The 19002-nt window shown below is 34.9% G+C and overlaps 1 protein-coding gene across 1 annotated transcript; it reads left to right on the forward strand.

The window, feature by feature from the left end:
* The first annotated feature begins 6180 nt into the window (after window positions 1–6180).
* LOC128224566 (uncharacterized) lies at window positions 6181–17968 on the forward strand. The gene is made up of 9 exons (XM_052934453.1): window positions 6181–6509; window positions 12400–12542; window positions 12748–12864; window positions 13392–13505; window positions 14379–14531; window positions 15306–15446; window positions 15766–15836; window positions 16587–16745; window positions 17043–17968. The coding sequence occupies exons 1-9, from the start codon at window positions 6328–6330 to the stop codon at window positions 17253–17255; spliced, it is 1293 nt and encodes a 430-aa protein (XP_052790413.1). The 5' UTR covers window positions 6181–6327; the 3' UTR covers window positions 17256–17968.
* The last annotated feature ends 1034 nt before the right edge of the window (window positions 17969–19002 follow it).

A 19002-nucleotide genomic window follows, 5' to 3' on the forward strand; every position in this document is an offset into this window, starting at 1 on the left:
ATATTCGTTCTGCCTAACTGCAGCCAGTGTAATGCAGCTTAAATATTCATTCTGCCTAATTGCAGCCATGGTAATGCAGCTTAAATATTCATTCTGCCTAATTGCAGCCAGGGTAATGCAGCTTTAATATTCATTCTGCCTAATTGCAGCCAGGGTAATGCAGCTTAAATGTTTATACTGCTTTATTGCAGCCGGGGTATTCATAACACTTCAATGAAGCTGGAGGATTCATACTGATTGAATTCAATCAGCGTATATATAAGTCTTAAATGCAGCCGGAGAAGTCATACTGCTTAAATGCAGCCGGGGTATTTATTCTGTTTACATTAAGCCAATCCCAAACTTAATTTAGCCTAAAACACACTTATTGTGATTATCATGAAGATATTAAACGAAAGAAATGAACATTATGAATTTTTTGAAAACAAAAATAGTGAGTTTAGCTTAATACTGTTGTAAGGGAAGTATTGCGAAATTTGGGCTAGGGCATTCATTTAGCGTTTTCGCTGCCGGGATATTTGTTGTATTCCTTGGGATGGGTGTGTGATGTAACAAAGACACAATCTTTTGAGTGCATGCTTACTTAATGAAGTGTGATTAACAGCTGCTATTAATTTCATGGACAACATCTAGATACATTAAACATTGCACGCAATAGTTTATGATTAAAGGGAAGTAATTCAACCTCATTATCGTGTATCGTAGTTTTTTGGTTGTGTTCAACAGTAAACAGTGTTCGTACGGCTTAATTGCAGGTACAGTTTACCTACTGCTTAATTGTAGCCGGAGTTTCTAACTGATTTAATGCAGATAAAGTTTTATATTGTTTAAATGCAGCTGGACGAATCATACAGCTTAAATTTAACCAGAGTTTTCAAATGTTAAAAAGCAGCTGGATAAATCATACAGCTGAAACATATTCATACTTCTTGATCGCATGAAAAAAGGCGTCCTTTTTATTTCCATAGAAATTTAAGCTGGTTCAATAAGCTTCTATATTTCATGGCGTCGTTGTTTTCGTCATTATGTTGACACGTTAACTTGTCCCATAACTTATTAAACCATTAAAAAAAAATCAAATAAAGCTTAGTACAAGTTATGCCAGGGACAATACACACATGTGTCGCAAAGCTGGTTTTCATGAAGCATTTATAAGCAATGTTCTTTTGGTATTTAAAGTGCATTCAACAAAGAATTCCGGCACATGCAAATCCACGAGTATAAGTACAAGTGATACGAAACATGAAAGTGAGTTTTAGACATGTACATCAAGGTACATGTAATATAACTCATTAAAACTAACGTTTTTAGAAAATACTTTAATCAAACATCAAATGAGTAGTGTGAATGCATTAACAAGATGCTTGACAAAAGATTTCATTTAAGGCTAGTGCTGCAAACGTCTAGTAGCACTAGCCTTAAATGAATTGTTGTGTCAAGCATCGGCAGCGCTGCAAACGCCTAGTAGCACTAGCCTTAAATGAATTATCTTGTCAAGCATCGGCGGCGCTGCAAACGTCTAGTAGCACTAGCCTTAAATGAATTATCTTGTCAAGCATCGGCAGCGCTGCAAACGTCTAGTAGCACTAGCCTTAAATGAAATATCTTGTCAAGCATCGGCAGCACTGCAAACATCTAATAGCACTAGCCTTAAATGAACGATCGTGTCAAGCAGCGGCAGCGCTGCAAACATCTAGTAGAACTAGCCTTAAATGAATGATCTTGTCAAGCATCGGCAGTGCTGCAACCGTCTAGTAGCACTGACCTTAAATGAATTATCTTGCCAAGCATCGGCAGCACTGCAAACGTCTAGTAACACTAGCCTTTAATGAATTCTCACGTGCAAGAATGTTAATGTTGTGAGCGACTTTTTGACCGATTGTTTTTTTTAAACGTCTTAAAACAACTCCAATGTAACAATATTGCAAAATTATATCAAATTGAGAGTTACCATAATAAAAGAAATGTAAATTGTCAGGGACCTTTACACCTTTTTGCAATGTAACTACTTTAATTCTATCTTTATTGACTATCAGCTTGCATTTCATTTAGTATTAATATACACAATACAACTTATGATGCACATCTTTATTAACGTATGCAAGTATTACAAAACCATCTGCAATCATGAATAATTTCAAAAACGAGTTTTGCTTCTTTTAAGAATAACTTATCTTCCAAATCTTCAAGCAAAAAGCGAGTATAATAAAGCAATAAAACTCTCTGCGTGTTGTACCAACTACATTTCGAAATATTAACGAGTCTCATTCAATAGTTTAACTCTCTGTTTTACTTATAAACTCAATCTTTTAATGACATCAAAAAGTGCATTTTTAATTCCTAGTCTTTACAGGTTTCATTAATTGTAATTCTTCCTAAACAATCAAATATTTTAGAACATTCAACAAATAAGTAAAACAGCTGATGCTTAGTATTAAACATATGGCCTATATGAATGTTTTCTATTATACCTGTTTTGGTATGGACACCAGTTTCTGCTTTAACATAAATATAGTTACTTTCTGCCTTCATATTAAGCCGTCAATTTATAAATTTAGTAATTTTTTAAAAGTATGCTATCCAATTTGTTTTCTTGACTATAGTTCGAATGTTGCACACCAACACCAAAATACTGATCCCAACCAAGTTAATGGTGATAAAGTTACAGTCGCATATTATGAAGTTATACCTAAAGCAACTTACATGCTATGAATGACATTACAATATGTAAATGATTATAAGGAAAAAGTCCAATATTTATGCAAAAAGCTACAGAAACAAGCTCAGTAGCAAAATGTTTAAACATAAACCCGGGTTATTGGCACTGGGCAAACGCCAAAGACATAGAACACAAAATCACAAACTAGAACTCAACAACAACAACTCTCAAAACTGCATATATAGGACAGGCATTAACATATATCTAATTCGTGGTGATACCTAACCTAAATGATAGCGTGCTACTGAACGTTGAATCAAATTTGTCATTTCTACAGCTTGACTTCAATTGGGATAGCTTCATAAATATTCCATAACTTAAAACCTATTTGGTGCATCATTTATTTTCACCGTCAAATAGCCATAATTGTTCTTTTTGGGCGGTCTGAAATGCATTACCTATATACATGAAGAAGATACCATATAAAACAACTGTCAATCAGATATTCATCCGAAGTAAAATGCATTGTTTATCTTGTATCTCGACAACCATGTCTTTTGATCCATTCCTACTCGTACTAGATGTAGACAAGACAAGTATTCATTTCACTTACAACAATACATATAAACAATCAAACAAATGTATGAACTTTTCGTTTCTATGTTAATACATTTCGTAGCAATTACATTTGTGTTAATATGGTTTATAAAAACCCGAAGACTAAAGTGACTTTCAATTTGCAATGGGAAATATCCATTGAAGGAACTATCAGTGAAAACTGCAACTGCTTAAGAGCCTTCATTTAAGGAATAATTTGCGGGGTTGGTGTCATTATCGGGGTATGAACGCAATTGGGCTGGTCAAAGTGTGTGGTGTCCGAATGACTCTACGCGTACATTTTTTTCAAATGACATCACAATAACGCGGGAAAAGATCAGCCACTTGAAATTACTTTTAAGTAAGAAATTGAAACACTTAGGCCACTACTTTTATATAAATTGGTTTACAAAACCGGCGGGTCTAATTTTCCGAAAAGTACAAAAAAATAAAAAAGGAATTTCATTTTTTTTATCAAAATTATTTTTCCGACCGTATTGATTTGGTGCGAAACGAAAGAAAATGAACAGATAAGAGTACGAAAGCAGTAGATCTCGACTGGTTTGTTGTTCCGTAGCAGTTTTCGCCGATTTATAGCGATAGCATGTGAGCCATCCAACTGTTATGGCAGCGCCGTTGGCAATGGCGGAATTGACGATAGCAGTCATTCTTTGTACGAAATAATTTATCAAAATATGCAGGAGATGTTAAAATAACAATAGTAAAAACATTGGCAAATTTAACAGCCGACACTTACAATAACTGTCACGTGATTGTTGTTTTCCCCGCCAATTTAGGTCATGAAAATACTGTTGTTTATAGATAAAAATAAAAGTGTCAGCGGCTGCCATCGAATTAGTAGACACAAATATCGGTAAATTATGAGTTAGAAAATCATTTTAAAGCATTTTATGGTTAAATATGAAAAAACAGTGCACTAAGTGTGAGTGGTGAAATCGAAAGTATTTTTTTTAAGTTGACACCGGTGACCTAGTTTCACAAGTTCGGTCGGTGGTGTTTATAGATTTTAAATCACAGACTGGTTTGGAAATACTTGTCATTGAGTCAATTTAAAGCTTGTGTTTATTCTATATTACATATTTATTCATGTTTGGGTTTAAAGTAGAGTAAAAACAATGAAAGAGTTGAACACATGTGTCAATGACATTACTGGGAGTTGTAACTGTGCAAAACATTTAGATAAAACAACACAGAAAACCTTTTTAATTAGTCCGTTTAATCTGTTATGAACTTGACATTTCACTATAAATGAGATTTGTTGTTGTAACCAAGGAATGCTTTTTGAAATGAAAAATAAACAAGCAAGTATAGATGCCCTGCGAACTCATGTATACACAAAATGGCAGAGTTTGGGGAAGATGAAAATATCCGATACATAATTATGGATTTCACTGTCAGTTTACTATCATTGTACATAAAGTTAAGTCACATGCTAGATTTATTATTTTGCTGTGATTTTTATGTACTAATGTGGTAATTTGCTGCAAGATTTGAATTTGAAATGGATTTGGTGAACATCCCATGGTAAATATCCCAGTCCGAAAATAACCGGACTTAGCATGGACCGGGTTACACAAAACTAGGACCCCGCGTGGTAAGGGTAATTAAAACTCAAATTAAGGTCTAGTTTGGTTTTGAGTTTTTCAGGAATTGTTTTCATAATATTAAAGCTCAAATGTCTTCTTAAAATGTTACTTCCTTATTTACAAAATTGGTAATTATTTCACTTTATTGACATTTTCCAATATTGAATTAAATGAAACAATGTTTAGAAAATGTAATGTATTGTTTTAATACAGTGCACTTTTTGTGTATTTTAATGCGTAAAATTCGCCTTCTCCTTTTTTTCAATTTAATATCGGTCAGTTTTTAAGTGTGCTGCATTTACACTGCTTTAGCAATAAAAATGCTGCATACCATTAAATCTAAACAAATGTCTTGCTGAGTGATATTCAATGTATCTTTGAAAAAAGTGTAGTTTATACATGTTAACATGTTTTATAGTCAATTTCATTGATGTTTCATATGCACAGTATGTAAGATTTAAACTGTGTGTTTAATTAGAACTTTGAAACTTTGAGTGTATTAAAACATGCATTAATAGCAGTTTTAAAATTTAAAATGTCCAGTAAATGATATAATTTCTCAATGTTAATGTTGTTCTCTGATTTTTGCTCTTCAATAGTATGTTTTGTGACTTTTTTCCCTTTTTTTTTTTTCGACCACCCAGTGGACATTTTTTCGGAAAATTCTTGTAAACCAAAAAATAAAAAATAAAAAAGGAGTGGCCTTATGGCAACAATAAATTTCAAATGTAATAAATCAACACTTTCTTAAATGTTGATTTATATTCTACGGAACCTGCTGACTCAATCCAAACAATAACAAGATCGATAGGTTAATGTATATTGTTATGCGATGAATTGCGACCCGAACATATCCGAAGATGTTGCATTCATCGATTGATAAACGCAATCGCCGAAAGGCAGTTCATCTAAAGAATCGAAGTTGAGGTGTAAATACTAAAAGGTGAATCAGCCGAAATTAGACAATTGTGGCATTTTTTATTTACATCAGTTACATAAAAAATTGAAATAAACTTCTAAACTGTGTCTGTTTCTCCAAACAAATGTTGTTGTTTTTTATATTTGATTACTTGAAAACTGGAACTGGAGGGCCTTCAATTTGATTGTGTTATACCTTTAAATGATTTGATGTTTTGCGATGAATCAGCTAGTTATATGACTTACAAATCCCAAAATAAACAGCCTTGAAAGATTGCAAAATAGGTCACCCAAGCTTGTTTAAGTTTGAAATATAGAACACAAAGATAAACTTCGATAACTTTATTGACGATGTATTTTGGGTAATAAAGTTTACATGCCAGTCTTATCAGCATGACATACCCGTTCTAATGATAGCAACGGTAATATTGGGTCATCAGATGTGATCAAATGTACAGCTTACTTGTATATATGGATACTCAGTTCTGATAACTAAAGAAGTAAACAATAGCATATATACAATCTATTGTTTAAAGAAGTGAAAATATGACCACTAAAGATAAACTAGATGACGAATGTCTAAATCTGCAAAGTGCAAAAATGGAGCAACCTGTACCAGATTTCGGACCGGATATCCGAAAGGAATTCATGTTAAAGGAGAGAAGTGTTTTTCTAAATCATGGCTCGTACGGAGGCATGCCAAAGTGTGTGCACGACAGACAAGTCAAGTAAGTCATATTCATTTAATATCAATGAAAAAAGCATGATTTTGAAGACATTTGTTAGGTGATATACATCACTAATAAGTCCGTTGTTTTCTTTGTAGAAATCAGGGCTGTCCCTCTTGAGAAACTAAATCAAAGTTTCCATGAAAGGGATCTAACCAACAGTGTAGTTGGTAATATGTGGACACATATCTTAAACCGTTGTGAATTATTCTAGTAGTTTTATAATGTCGATCTTCATAAGGCTGTCGATGATATCTGTCTATAAAAGGCTTACAATTAAATCTGACTACACTTTCGTAACATAGCTTCAAATATATCTGTTTAAACAAGATTTTAATTGATAAAAAATTACAATAGGCTTACATTGATGTCTAACTACAAAAGGAATAACTCGCATGTGTCTGCATTAAGCGTTCAATTATAGCTGACTACACTCAAAGCCACCTACTTATAGAAGGCTTTTAAAGATATTTGTCTAAACAAAGTTTTAATGATATCTATCTATACAAGGCTTGGACTGATATTTTTCTACACAGGTATTTCAATGATATCTGTCTACACAAGCCTTTCAATGATATCTGTCTACACAAGGCTTTTAATGATATCTGTATACGCATGGCTTTCAATGATATTTGTCTACACTTGCTTTAAATGATATCTCTCTACACAGGTTTTCAATGATATTCGTCTGCGCAAGGCTTTCATTGATATGTGTTCACACAAGGCTTCCAGTGATATCTGTCTGCACAAAACGTTTTATGATTTCTGTATGCTTAAGGCTTTCAATGATATCTATCTACATAAGGCTTCAAATGATATCTGATCACATTATGCTTCAAATGATATCTGTCTACACAAGGCTTCCAATGATATCTGTCTACACAAGGCTTTCAATGATATTTGTCTACACAAGGCTTTCAATGATATCTGTCTACACAAGGCTTTCAATGATATTTGTTCACACAAGGCTTCCAATGATATCTGTCCACACAAGGCTTCCAATGATATCTGTTCACACAATACTTTAAATTATATCTGTCCACACAAGGCTTCCAATGATATCTGTCCACACAATACTTTAAATGATATCTGTCTACACAAGGCTTTAAATGATATCTGTCTACACAAGGCTTTAAATGATATCTGTCTGCACAAGGCTTCCAATGATATCTGTCCACACAAGGCTTTCAATGATATTTGTTCACACAAGGCTTCCAATGATATCTGTCCACACAAGGCTTCCAATGATATCTGTCCACACAATACTTTAAATGATATCTGTCCACACAAGGCTTTAAATTATATCTGTCTACACAAGGCTTTAAATGATATCTGTCTACACAAGGCTTTTACTGATAACAGTTTACACAACGCTTTAAATGATATCTGTCTACACAAGGCTTTCAATGATATCTGTCTACACAAGGCTTCGAATGACATATGTCCACACAAGGCTTCCAGTGTTATCTGTCTACACAAGGCTTCGAATGACATATGTCCACACAAGGCTTCCAGTGATATCTGTCTGCACAAGGCTTCCAATGATATCTGTCTACACAAGGCTTTCAATGATATCTGTCTACACGGCTTTCAATGATATCTGTCTACACAAGGCTTTCAATCATATCTGTCTACACATGGCTTTCAATGATATCTGTCAACACAAGGCTTTCAGTCATATCTGTCTACAAATGGCTTCCAATGATATCTGTCTACACAAGGCTTTCAGTAATATCTGTCCACACAAGGCTATCAATGATATCTGTCTGCACAAGGCTTTCAATCATGTCTGTCTACACATGGCTTTCAATAATATCTGTCTACACAAGGCTTTCATTAATATCTGCCCACACAAGGCTTTCAATGATATCTGTCTGCACAAGGCTTTCAATCATATCTGTCTACACATGGCTTCCAATGATATCTGTCTACACAAGGCTTTCAGTAATATCTGTCCACACAAGGCTTTCAATGATATCTGTCTACACAAGGCTTTCAATCATATCTGTCTACACATGGCTTTCAATGATATCTGTCTACACAAGGCTTTCAATCATATCTGTCTACAAATGGTGTCCAGTGATATCTGTCTACACAAGGCTTTCAGTAATATCTGTCCACACAAGGCTTTCAATGATATCTGTCTGCACAAGGCTTTTCATGATATTTGTCTACACAAGGCTTTCAATGAGATCTGTCTACACAAGGCTTTCAATGATATCTGTTTACACAAGGCTTCCAATGGCATCTGTCCACACAATGCTTCAAATGACATATGTATACACAAGGCTTCCAATGACATCCGTCTACAAAAGGCTTTCAATGATATTTGTCTACACCAGGCTTTCAATGATATATGTCTACACAAGGCTTTCAATGACATCTGTCTACACAAGGCTTTCAATCATATCTGTCTACAAATGGTGTCCAGTGATATCTGTCTACACAAGGCTTTCAGTAATATCTGTCCACACAAGGCTTTCAATGATATCTGTCTGCACAAGGCTTTTCATGATATTTGTCTACACAAGGCTTTCAATGACATCTGTCTACACAAGGCTTTCAATGATATCTGTTTACACAAGGCTTCCAATGGCATCTGTCCACACCATGCTTCAAATGACATATGTATACACAAGGCTTCCAATGACATCCGTCTACAAAAGGCTTTCAATGATATTTGTCTACACCAGGCTTTCAATGATATCTGTCTACACAAGGCTTTCAATGATATTTGTTCACACAAGGCTTCCAATGATATCTGTCCACACAAGTCTTCCAATGATATCTGTCCACACAATACTTTAAATGATATCTGTCCACACAAGGCTTTTAATTATATCTGTCTACACTAGGCTTTAAATGATATCTGTCTACAATAGGCTTTCAATGATATCTGTCTACACAAGGCTTCCAATGACATATGTCCACACAAGGCTTCCAGAGATATCTGTCTACACAAGGCTTCGAATGACATATGTCCATACAAGGCTTCCAGTGATATCTGTCTACACAAGGCTTCCAATAATATCTGTCTACACAAGGCTTTCAATGATATCTGTCTACACGGCTTTCAATGATATCTGTCTACACAAGGCTTTCAATCATATCTGTCTACACATGGCTTTCAATGATATCTGTCAACACAAGGCTTTCAGTCATATCTGTCTACAAATGGCTTCCAATGATATCTGTCTACACAAGGCTTTCAGTAATATCTGTCCACACACGGCTATCAATGATATCTGTCTGCACAAGGCTTTCAATCATGTCTGTCTACACATGGCTTTCAATAATATCTGTCTACACAAGGCTTTCAGTAATAGCTGCCCACACAAGGCTTTCAATGATATCTGTCTGCACAAGGCTTTCAATCATATCTGTCTACACATGGCTTCCAATGATATCTGTCTACACAAGGCTTTTAGTAATATCTGTCCACACAAGGCTTTCAATGATATCTGTCTACACAAGGCTTTCAATCATATCTGTCTACACATGGCTTTCAATGATATCTGTCTACACAAGGCTTTCAATCATATCTGTCTACAAATGGTGTCCAGTGATATCTGTCTACACAAGGCTTTCAGTAATATCTGTCCACACAAGGCTTTCAATGATATCTGTCTGCACAAGGCTTTTCATGATATTTGTCTACACAAGGCTTTCAATGAGATCTGTCTACACAAGGCTTTCAATGATATCTGTTTACACAAGGCTTCCAATGGCATCTGTCCACACAATGCTTCAAATGACATATGTATACACAAGGCTTCCAATGACATCCGTCTACAAAAGGCTTTCAATGATATTTGTCTACACCAGGCTTTCAATGATATCTGTCTACACAAGGCTTTCAATGACATCTGTGTACACAAGGCTTTCAATCATATCTGTCTACAAATGGTGTCCAGTGATATCTGTCTACACAAGGCTTTCATTAATATCTGTCCACACAAGGCTTTCAATGATATCTGTCTGCACAAGGCTTTTCATGATATTTGTCTACACAAGGTTTTCAATGACATCTGTCTACACAAGGCTTTCAATGATATCTGTTTACACAAGGCTTCCAATGGCATCTGTCCACACAATGCTTCAAATGACATATGTATACACAAGGCTTCCAATGACATCCGTCTACAAAAGGCTTTCAATGATATTTGTCTACACCAGGTTTTCAATGATATCTGTCTACACAAGGCTTTCAATGACATCTGTCTACACAAACCTTTCAATGATATTTGTCTACACAAAGCTTTCAATGATATTTGTCTACACAAGGCTTCCAATGACATTCGTCTACAAAAGGCTTTCAATGATATTTGTCTTCACAAGGCGTGCGATGATATCTGTCTACATACAGCTTCAATCATATCTTTTTACACAAAGTTTGCAATCATATCTGTCTACGCATGGCTTTAACGCTAGCAGTATACGCAAGGCTTTTAATGATATCTGTACACACAAGGCTTCCAATGATATCTGTCTGCACAAGGCGCTCAATGATATATCTGCCTGCACAGGGCTTTTAATGATATCTGTACACACAAGGCTTCCAATGATATCTGTCTACACAAGGCGCTCAATGATATCTGTCTGCACAAGGCGCTCAATGACATCTGTCTACACAAGGCTTTTAATTATATCTGTACACACAAGGCTTCCAATGATATCTGTCTGCACAAGGCGCTCAATGATATCTGTCTGCACAAGGCGCTCAATGACATCTGTCTGCTGAAGGCTTTTAATTATATCTGCACACACAAGGCTTCCAATGATATCTGTCTGCACAAAGCGCTCAATGACATATGTCTGCACAAGGCTTTCAATGATATCTGTCTACACAAGGCTTTCAATGATATATGTCTACACAAGGCGCTCAATGATACCTGTATACACAAGGCTTTTAAAGATATCTATACACACAAGGCTTCCAATGATATCTGTTTACACAAGGCTTCCAATGGCATATGTCCACACAATGCTTCCAATGACATATGTATACACAAGGCTTTCAATGACATCCGTCTACAAAAGGCTTTCAATGATATTTGTCTACACAAGGCGCTCAATGATATCTGTATACACAAGGCTTTTAATGATATCTATACACATAAGGCTTCCAATGATATCTGTCTACACAAGGCTTCAAATGACATCTGTCTACACAAGGCTTGCAATGACATCTGTCTACACAAGGCTTTCAGTGATATTTGTCTACACAAGGCGTGCAATGATATCTGTCCACATAAAGTTTCAATCATATATTTTTACACAAGGTTTGCAATCATATCTGTCTGATCAAGGCTTTAACGAGAGCAGTATACGCAAGGCTTTCAATGGCATATGTGTACACCAATCTTTCAATGATATATTAATGTACATTGCTTTAAATAAGATAAGTCTACCGAAGTCTCCGAATGATAAATGTTTTCATGAGTCTTTAAATGCTATTCTCCTACAATAGGCTTTCAAAAATGTATGTATAAAGAAGGCTATGAATTATGTATGTTTGCACACGACAGTTAAACCAGATAATACTGTTACCTGCATTTCATTTACTTTCTCGTGATGTACGTGTGAAAACATCCTCAATAAGAATGTGTTTCGTTTCGCCGTCATCACGGAACATATATGACAAACAATAGCAATGTGAATTTGGTTTGTGGTCAACAAGCCGGACAAGTGGGTTTTCTCCGGGTACTCCGGTTTCCCCCACAAGTCCACTCTCACGCAACATCGTGCCAACGAGAATGACATAGTATAAGCTATCATAGCTTCAGTTACAATCGTTTTAAAATATGTAATGGTTAGAGTAAACAATAGCAAATCATACCAGTATTCAGCCAAAACATCAATATAAAGGTTATTGTTTTAAATATTGCAGGTATTTGATTGAACTTGAGGAGAATCCAGATGGCTGGTTCCGAAACAAGATGTACAAATACCTGAACTCTACTATCGCAGTTGTGGCTGAGTTCATGGGGGTAAAAAAAGAAGATACGTTTATGATTCAAAATATTACGAAAGGTACTTACACACGTGTAAATATACGCGTCATTCTATTTCCGGTTTAATACAACCATCAGATCTATGTTGTTACACAACTTTATAAGGCATGAATTTTTATCTCTTCACTTACTTAATGAATTTTGTGAAAAACACAACATATCTTGTTTTAAAAAAAAACATTTATCATTGTGGAGAAACAATAGGCATGTTTAAATGCTTTCAGCGGCAAATACGGTTTTGAAGACATTCCCTTTGAAGTCTGGGGACGGCGTACTAGTTAACACTCTGACGTACGGGGCAGTGAACGTAGCCACACGAGTGACCACCAAGGCGGTTGAAGGTTCGATTTACTTATCCGGATAGTAAATAAAGATATACGCTTAGCTATCGTTGGCATTCATTGAAAAACAATCCGTACTACATAATTACTGAAAAGCCTAGTAGAGTTCTAGTGTTTTTTTTTACAATGAAAACTATGGAATCCCATGAGTCCGTTATTTTTTGTAAGAAACCACTTGAGATCTTCTCCACCTGATCAAACGTTCGTCTGTTTGATATACGGATGTATATATAATCGAATAAAAGAAACGAAAAAAAAAACAAAGCAGATGAACGAAGGAGATCATGAAAAAATACCTTAAAAGTATTTAATATTCGATAATGTGCTTGACTATCCCGAAATGTTTGTAATAGGTTACTTTGCAGCATAAAGCTGTTTTCAAGGGTAAAGACTAAAATGAAGATTACCAAACAAGAAAATAATGAAAATGCATGTTTGTTCACCACGAAAGAAAATATGACTACAATACATACGTGCATGCATGCATGCAAAAACATTGTATATGAGAAAAAACCTTTTTATTACAGGTGCTCAGACCTACTCATTTAACATCGATTTTCCTATTATGTCTGAAGATGAAATCGTTGCAAAGTATGATGAGATCCTTGAAAAGCATCCGGAAGTTAAATTGGTGATGGTTGGTACGTGTTTGATTTATAAACTTAGCCTTGTATCTAAAAATATTGTTTTTTTGACATTTAAATAGTAGGCTTGTCCCTGTGGCCCTTTTTGTATAATACGTCATTTTTACCTTAAGTCTAATCGTATTAAAACAGCCTTCAATACTTACTTTTTTGATTGTATATTTGTTTGTCCGTGGTAATCTAGTGACTAATAAATGTATCTCTTCGTTTAATAGTTGTTAATATTTATATCAGTGACCAATACAAGGATAATTACGTAATTCAATTATAGTACAAATGGGCGTTTTGACATTAACGTTGCAGAAATCGCCGTTTACTGAACTCCAAACCAGCAACTCACCGTTTCAGAGGGTCAAATCGACCAATAATAAACATTGAAATCCTGGACAATACGTAATATATCATATAGTAAGGTATAGTAAAGTGCTGGTTCATGGGTATTCGTTTCTTTAATAAGCCGACCGGTTTCGCTTGTAGATCATCAGGGTTTATAATGAATGTGTTAATGCTACGCAACGTTACACATTTATTATAATTTTTAAAGACAAGAAAACCCATGTGATGTTACTTTTTAATTTGCTTATAAAGGCACTTTATATTATTTATATATAAATATACGTATACATGTATATGAAACTGAGTTGCTGGTAACACGGCAAGCCTCTTAAAAGCCCAGTACATTGCCCTCTAGTCGCATCTTTCGATTAGAACCGCAAACATGTGACACATATAATCAAATCAAGACACATCACATAATAAATGTCTCCAATAATCATGATTTCCTTGCCGTACTACTGTCACCATGCCGGTCAAGAAACCTGTGAATGTATCCTTACAGATATGAGATCCATGTCTCAAATTATATTTCAGACCACATTGCAAGCCCTACTGCTATCGTCATGCCAGTCAAGAAGATTGTGGAGGTCTGCCACAAACATGGCAAGGTCGTCTTTGTTGACGCCGCTCATATACCCGGACAAATTGAAGCGGACATTGTTGACATGGACGCAGATTTTTATGCAGGTATTATATTTTTTCAAGCTATTTTTAAAAATAAAACTGTTATTCTCCTTGAGCTGTACAAATAATATTCTACTTCACAATATTAAAGATAAAATACTCACTGTGAGGAAGTTGTCATGGTTTTGTAGTGTATGTGATCGAAAAAAACTCCGAGAATTTCGTTGAACTCGAAACATTTTTGTGTCCATCAGGCACAATGTAGTTTTCTGTTTTCTTTCTGCTCCTTCGAAATAATTGAATATTTTTTCAACTTCTTGAGAATACAAGCGTTGTCTTTTTGCTGTGTGTACGTTCAACTTTGGTGTTTGTTTGTGTTGTTTCTACGTCTTCTGGCTCCAGTTTAGTGTGATAGTCACTAACCCTGAATCTAGCTTTAAATGTTTGGCTTCTTTGCTTGCTTCTTTAGTTTCCATTGTATAATAGATACTTATGAGACCGGATGATTCCTCTACCAAAATGTATTCGATGATCATTTTGATTACATTTAAAAGCTGATGTGAATCATGTATATGTTATATATACAATCTTGTGGAAGCGATGGTGCATTAGCAGTATGATGTACTCACTAGTTTATAATACAACTGAAAAATATAGTTATATAAGTTGCCTTCCATGATGTTGTTTTCATGTTTCCAAAGAGTAAGTATCCATCTGTTTGTCGAACAAAAGGTCCATTAAATTCTTGGTCATCTCTGTGTTGTGAATCTTGCTAAACAGTTCCCGATTTAAATAATTGAACGTGCACTTTTATGTAATGTTTGTGTCTGTTTGAAGGTAATCTCCATAAATGGGTGTTCTGTCCCCGGTCTAGTGCATTTATATGGAGAAACCCGAACCGGCCACACGCCTGGTTTAAACCGCTGATCACCTCACATTTTGAGCATTTCGGAATTCATGAAGCTTTTGCATTTGAAGGTTCGTATACCTACTCATAAATGATTATGTTTATACTTTTAAAGAATATTTGTTGGCTACATAATATTAACATAATTTATAGACATTTGTAATATGTAATAGATAACCCGACACTTTTGACGGGAAAGACTTTTTGGAAAGATTGTTTGTACAATGTTTCAACTTAATTTATTGCGTATGTTAATATATGTATTGATTAAACAGTTTCGTTTTAACAAAATGTATAGGTTGATATATGTACAGTGCCCATCGTGAAATAAAAGGTGGCATAAATTAAAAGTAACAATAATATGTCGCTGATGTGTTTAATTTGAAACAGGAACGAAAGATGACATACCCTATCTTTGTGCTGTGGACGGGATAAATTTCCTTCGACGTTTAGGAGGCGTGGTATGATCTCATCTTTAACGACCAATCAATATCGTTTATAAGAAGAAAAAACTATCAATCAATAAATGGTGCTATTGGTTTAAAACACAAATGATCTCGAATAAATGTGTTAAATATTAAAAAAAAACTATTAATAGAAAAAATAAAAGATAGCTATTGGTTAAAACAAAAATCATCCCGAAAAAAATGAGTTCACATATAAACCACACACGCATAAATGCAGCTTTAAGGATAGCTGATTTGGAAACCGCATTTTAGTGGTCCCTGACACTCGAGTTTACTGGTATATGATTCTATTTTGGTGCTTTAGCTAGTTATATGGCCATAACCTCACACTTCGGATATGTACACTAACAACATGACATTGCTTGGTATCAATGTATGACACGATATCTCTTGAAATTGTGAAATAAAAAAGAGTATTCTCTGGACCGTAAAGATTAATCCTATGCAGAACTATTTTCTCAAAATTTTGTTACAACGAACCATGCAGGGCCACTGCACCATCTACACAAATACCGTACTCTCTTCATCATTTTGACGCCTTCGTCAAGATGAAGACGATATTATTGCTTTTGTAAGTGGAACATCTCGACCAAACTCGTAAATAATCACTTTTTTTTTCATGAATAAAACGCAAATCATTCTGCATCTTATTTCAACAAAATCTTCAACTAAAGTGTCCTTTATATAGGTGAACAAAACCACATGAATACAATAAATTTCAGTTAGCCCGTTGAACTTTTTCAGGAGAGGATCCGGTCTTATTGTATACCGCTTCTAAAGGAGGGAATGGCTTACTTGGAAGAGAAGTGGGGGACTAAGCGATTAAACATTCCTGAGAACATGCGAGCCCCTTTCCAGTGCGTGATTGAAGTTCCATTCATACGAGGATTCTCCGATATCGACGTATGTTACAAATAAATACGTACAGTATCTAGTTTTACATCAATAATATTTCTCAAAGATCACGTGTCATTAGACAATTGAGAACAAAGCGTTTTCAAAAGAGTCATTAAATAAAAGATATCTACATGCATAACGTGAGTTCGTATTAATTGTTCTGTATTTAATCACTTGGTCATTTATATAGTTATCTGACCGATTTTTTTCATGAATCGTACGTAAAAAGTTCGGACCGGATTTTTACTTGAAATGTTCGATTAAAGTAATTACTGTTTATACGTATGTCTATATATGTTTTAGGATAAGCCTTCGGTAACGGGAATATTCAGGGGACGTCATTATGAATTGCAAAATTTGATTTTTGACGACTACGATGTTCAGGTAAAGGTTCTCTACATCAACAAAAGGTGCATGATCAGAGTGTCTGTCGCAGTGTACAGTTCAATGGGCGACTTTGAAAAACTCGCAGAGGCTGTTTTGGACTTGGCTCGCAAGCGAAACGAAGGGAAATAGTTATAGCAATGCTGTAATACCCAAGACGATTTATAATGGTAAAAATGAACAAACAATGAAATTAAATGCACATTTTGCCTACAATTAGTTTTTGTGTACATTAACTGCGATTATTTGAGAAAAATCTACCTCGAGCGCAAGTATTTAATTTGACCGTTCTTTATAACGGACAACAGTGAATGCGTGGCATGTGCTAGGGAAAATTGCACACAGTGGAAGTCTAAATATTTTCAACAAAAAATTACTATGGTGACAAATATAGAAGCCTAACTGAATTTAACTTTAAATACCTAGAATGCAATGGAAACCTTGTTTAGAGGCCAGGGGCATAAAAACTCTCTACGAGAGCGAGGAAAGTGACGTTATAGCATATAGATGCATGTATTATTCAGAGGTTATTGCTAATGGAAAATACGAATAATTTTGAAAACCCAGGGAACACATTTTGGGTGCTATGGTGTAGCATTTGCTTTTCCTTATAAGTTTCTACTGTACTCATACTGTTAGAAATCAAGAGCAAAAAGACAGACTGCAACAACTTTTTCTACAATGTATTTAGAATGTTCGGGCATTTATTTGCATATCAGTAACTAGATATCACCATCATTTCAAATGATACCAAAAGTGTATGTCATCACCATGTATCAAAATTAACATATGTTAATAATCATTATCGATACCAGTGCTAGTATTAATAAACTATGGAAAATACAGATACAATCTTCGACTGAGATGAGTCCAAACGACGCGTAAAACTTTCAACAATGTGTTTTAACATTGATATTAGTGTTTGAAAATCGGACTCTATTGCTATCGATAATCGAATCGATTCGGACCAAGCATTTCGATTTACTATCGGACAATAATCGAAAGTTCATAATATCAGTAAGGAATATATTCTGTATACATAGTACATCATGATCATTTAAGTGGTTAAACCTGGAATCAGAACGTGTGATGCTATAGTAATGCTTTTTTCAACAGTAATTAAATTTCCGTAATATTTTCTGTCTTTAATAACCTAACGAAAAAACATAACAACACAATACATAATTGCACATCAATTGCAAAATAATGCACACCGCATCAAGTAAGTTATCTTAGCATTTTATCTGGGTAAAAGCATATTAAATATTTGTGAACCAGCTTAGCATTCAATAACCTGTTATATTGAATATTTTATTAGAATATATTAATTTCATAAAACTTTCACAAAAAAAAAATAAATAATTAAATACAGACGATATCAAAACAGGTTTCAAAACAGAATGCATCGAGCCGGGATTCCTGGTATTTGCAGGTAAGACCGGACCCACTACACCATAGAAACAGGTTAATGAAGAAGGTTTTATGATATATATTAACAATTAAAGCAGTTTGTAATTATGGGAGAGTTTGTAAGTTTTTAAGCAAAAGTGTTTACATTCATCGCATTTTTGTAGACAAAACAAACAAATGTAGTTACCGGAAGTAACATTAACGACATCTATTTTGGACAACCACTATCGATTGTCGCCGACATAGCATTGTCAGCGACGATTTATCGATTGTACTCGATAATCTTTTCATCACTAATTGATATTGACCTTGAACCAAGACAACCACAAATCAAATCTGAATCTTCACATGAGTAACCTATACAACATAATCTCCATATACGTACATTAAACTTTTCAAGTGTCCAGGAATAACTGTCCGCCAGACAAAACCCCGACTGAGTGTGGTGAAAATATCACGGATCTTTTTC

The sequence above is a fragment of the Mya arenaria genome, chromosome 17 (assembly GCF_026914265.1).
Source record: "Mya arenaria isolate MELC-2E11 chromosome 17, ASM2691426v1".
NCBI classification, from domain to species: Eukaryota; Metazoa; Mollusca; class Bivalvia; order Myida; family Myidae; genus Mya; species Mya arenaria.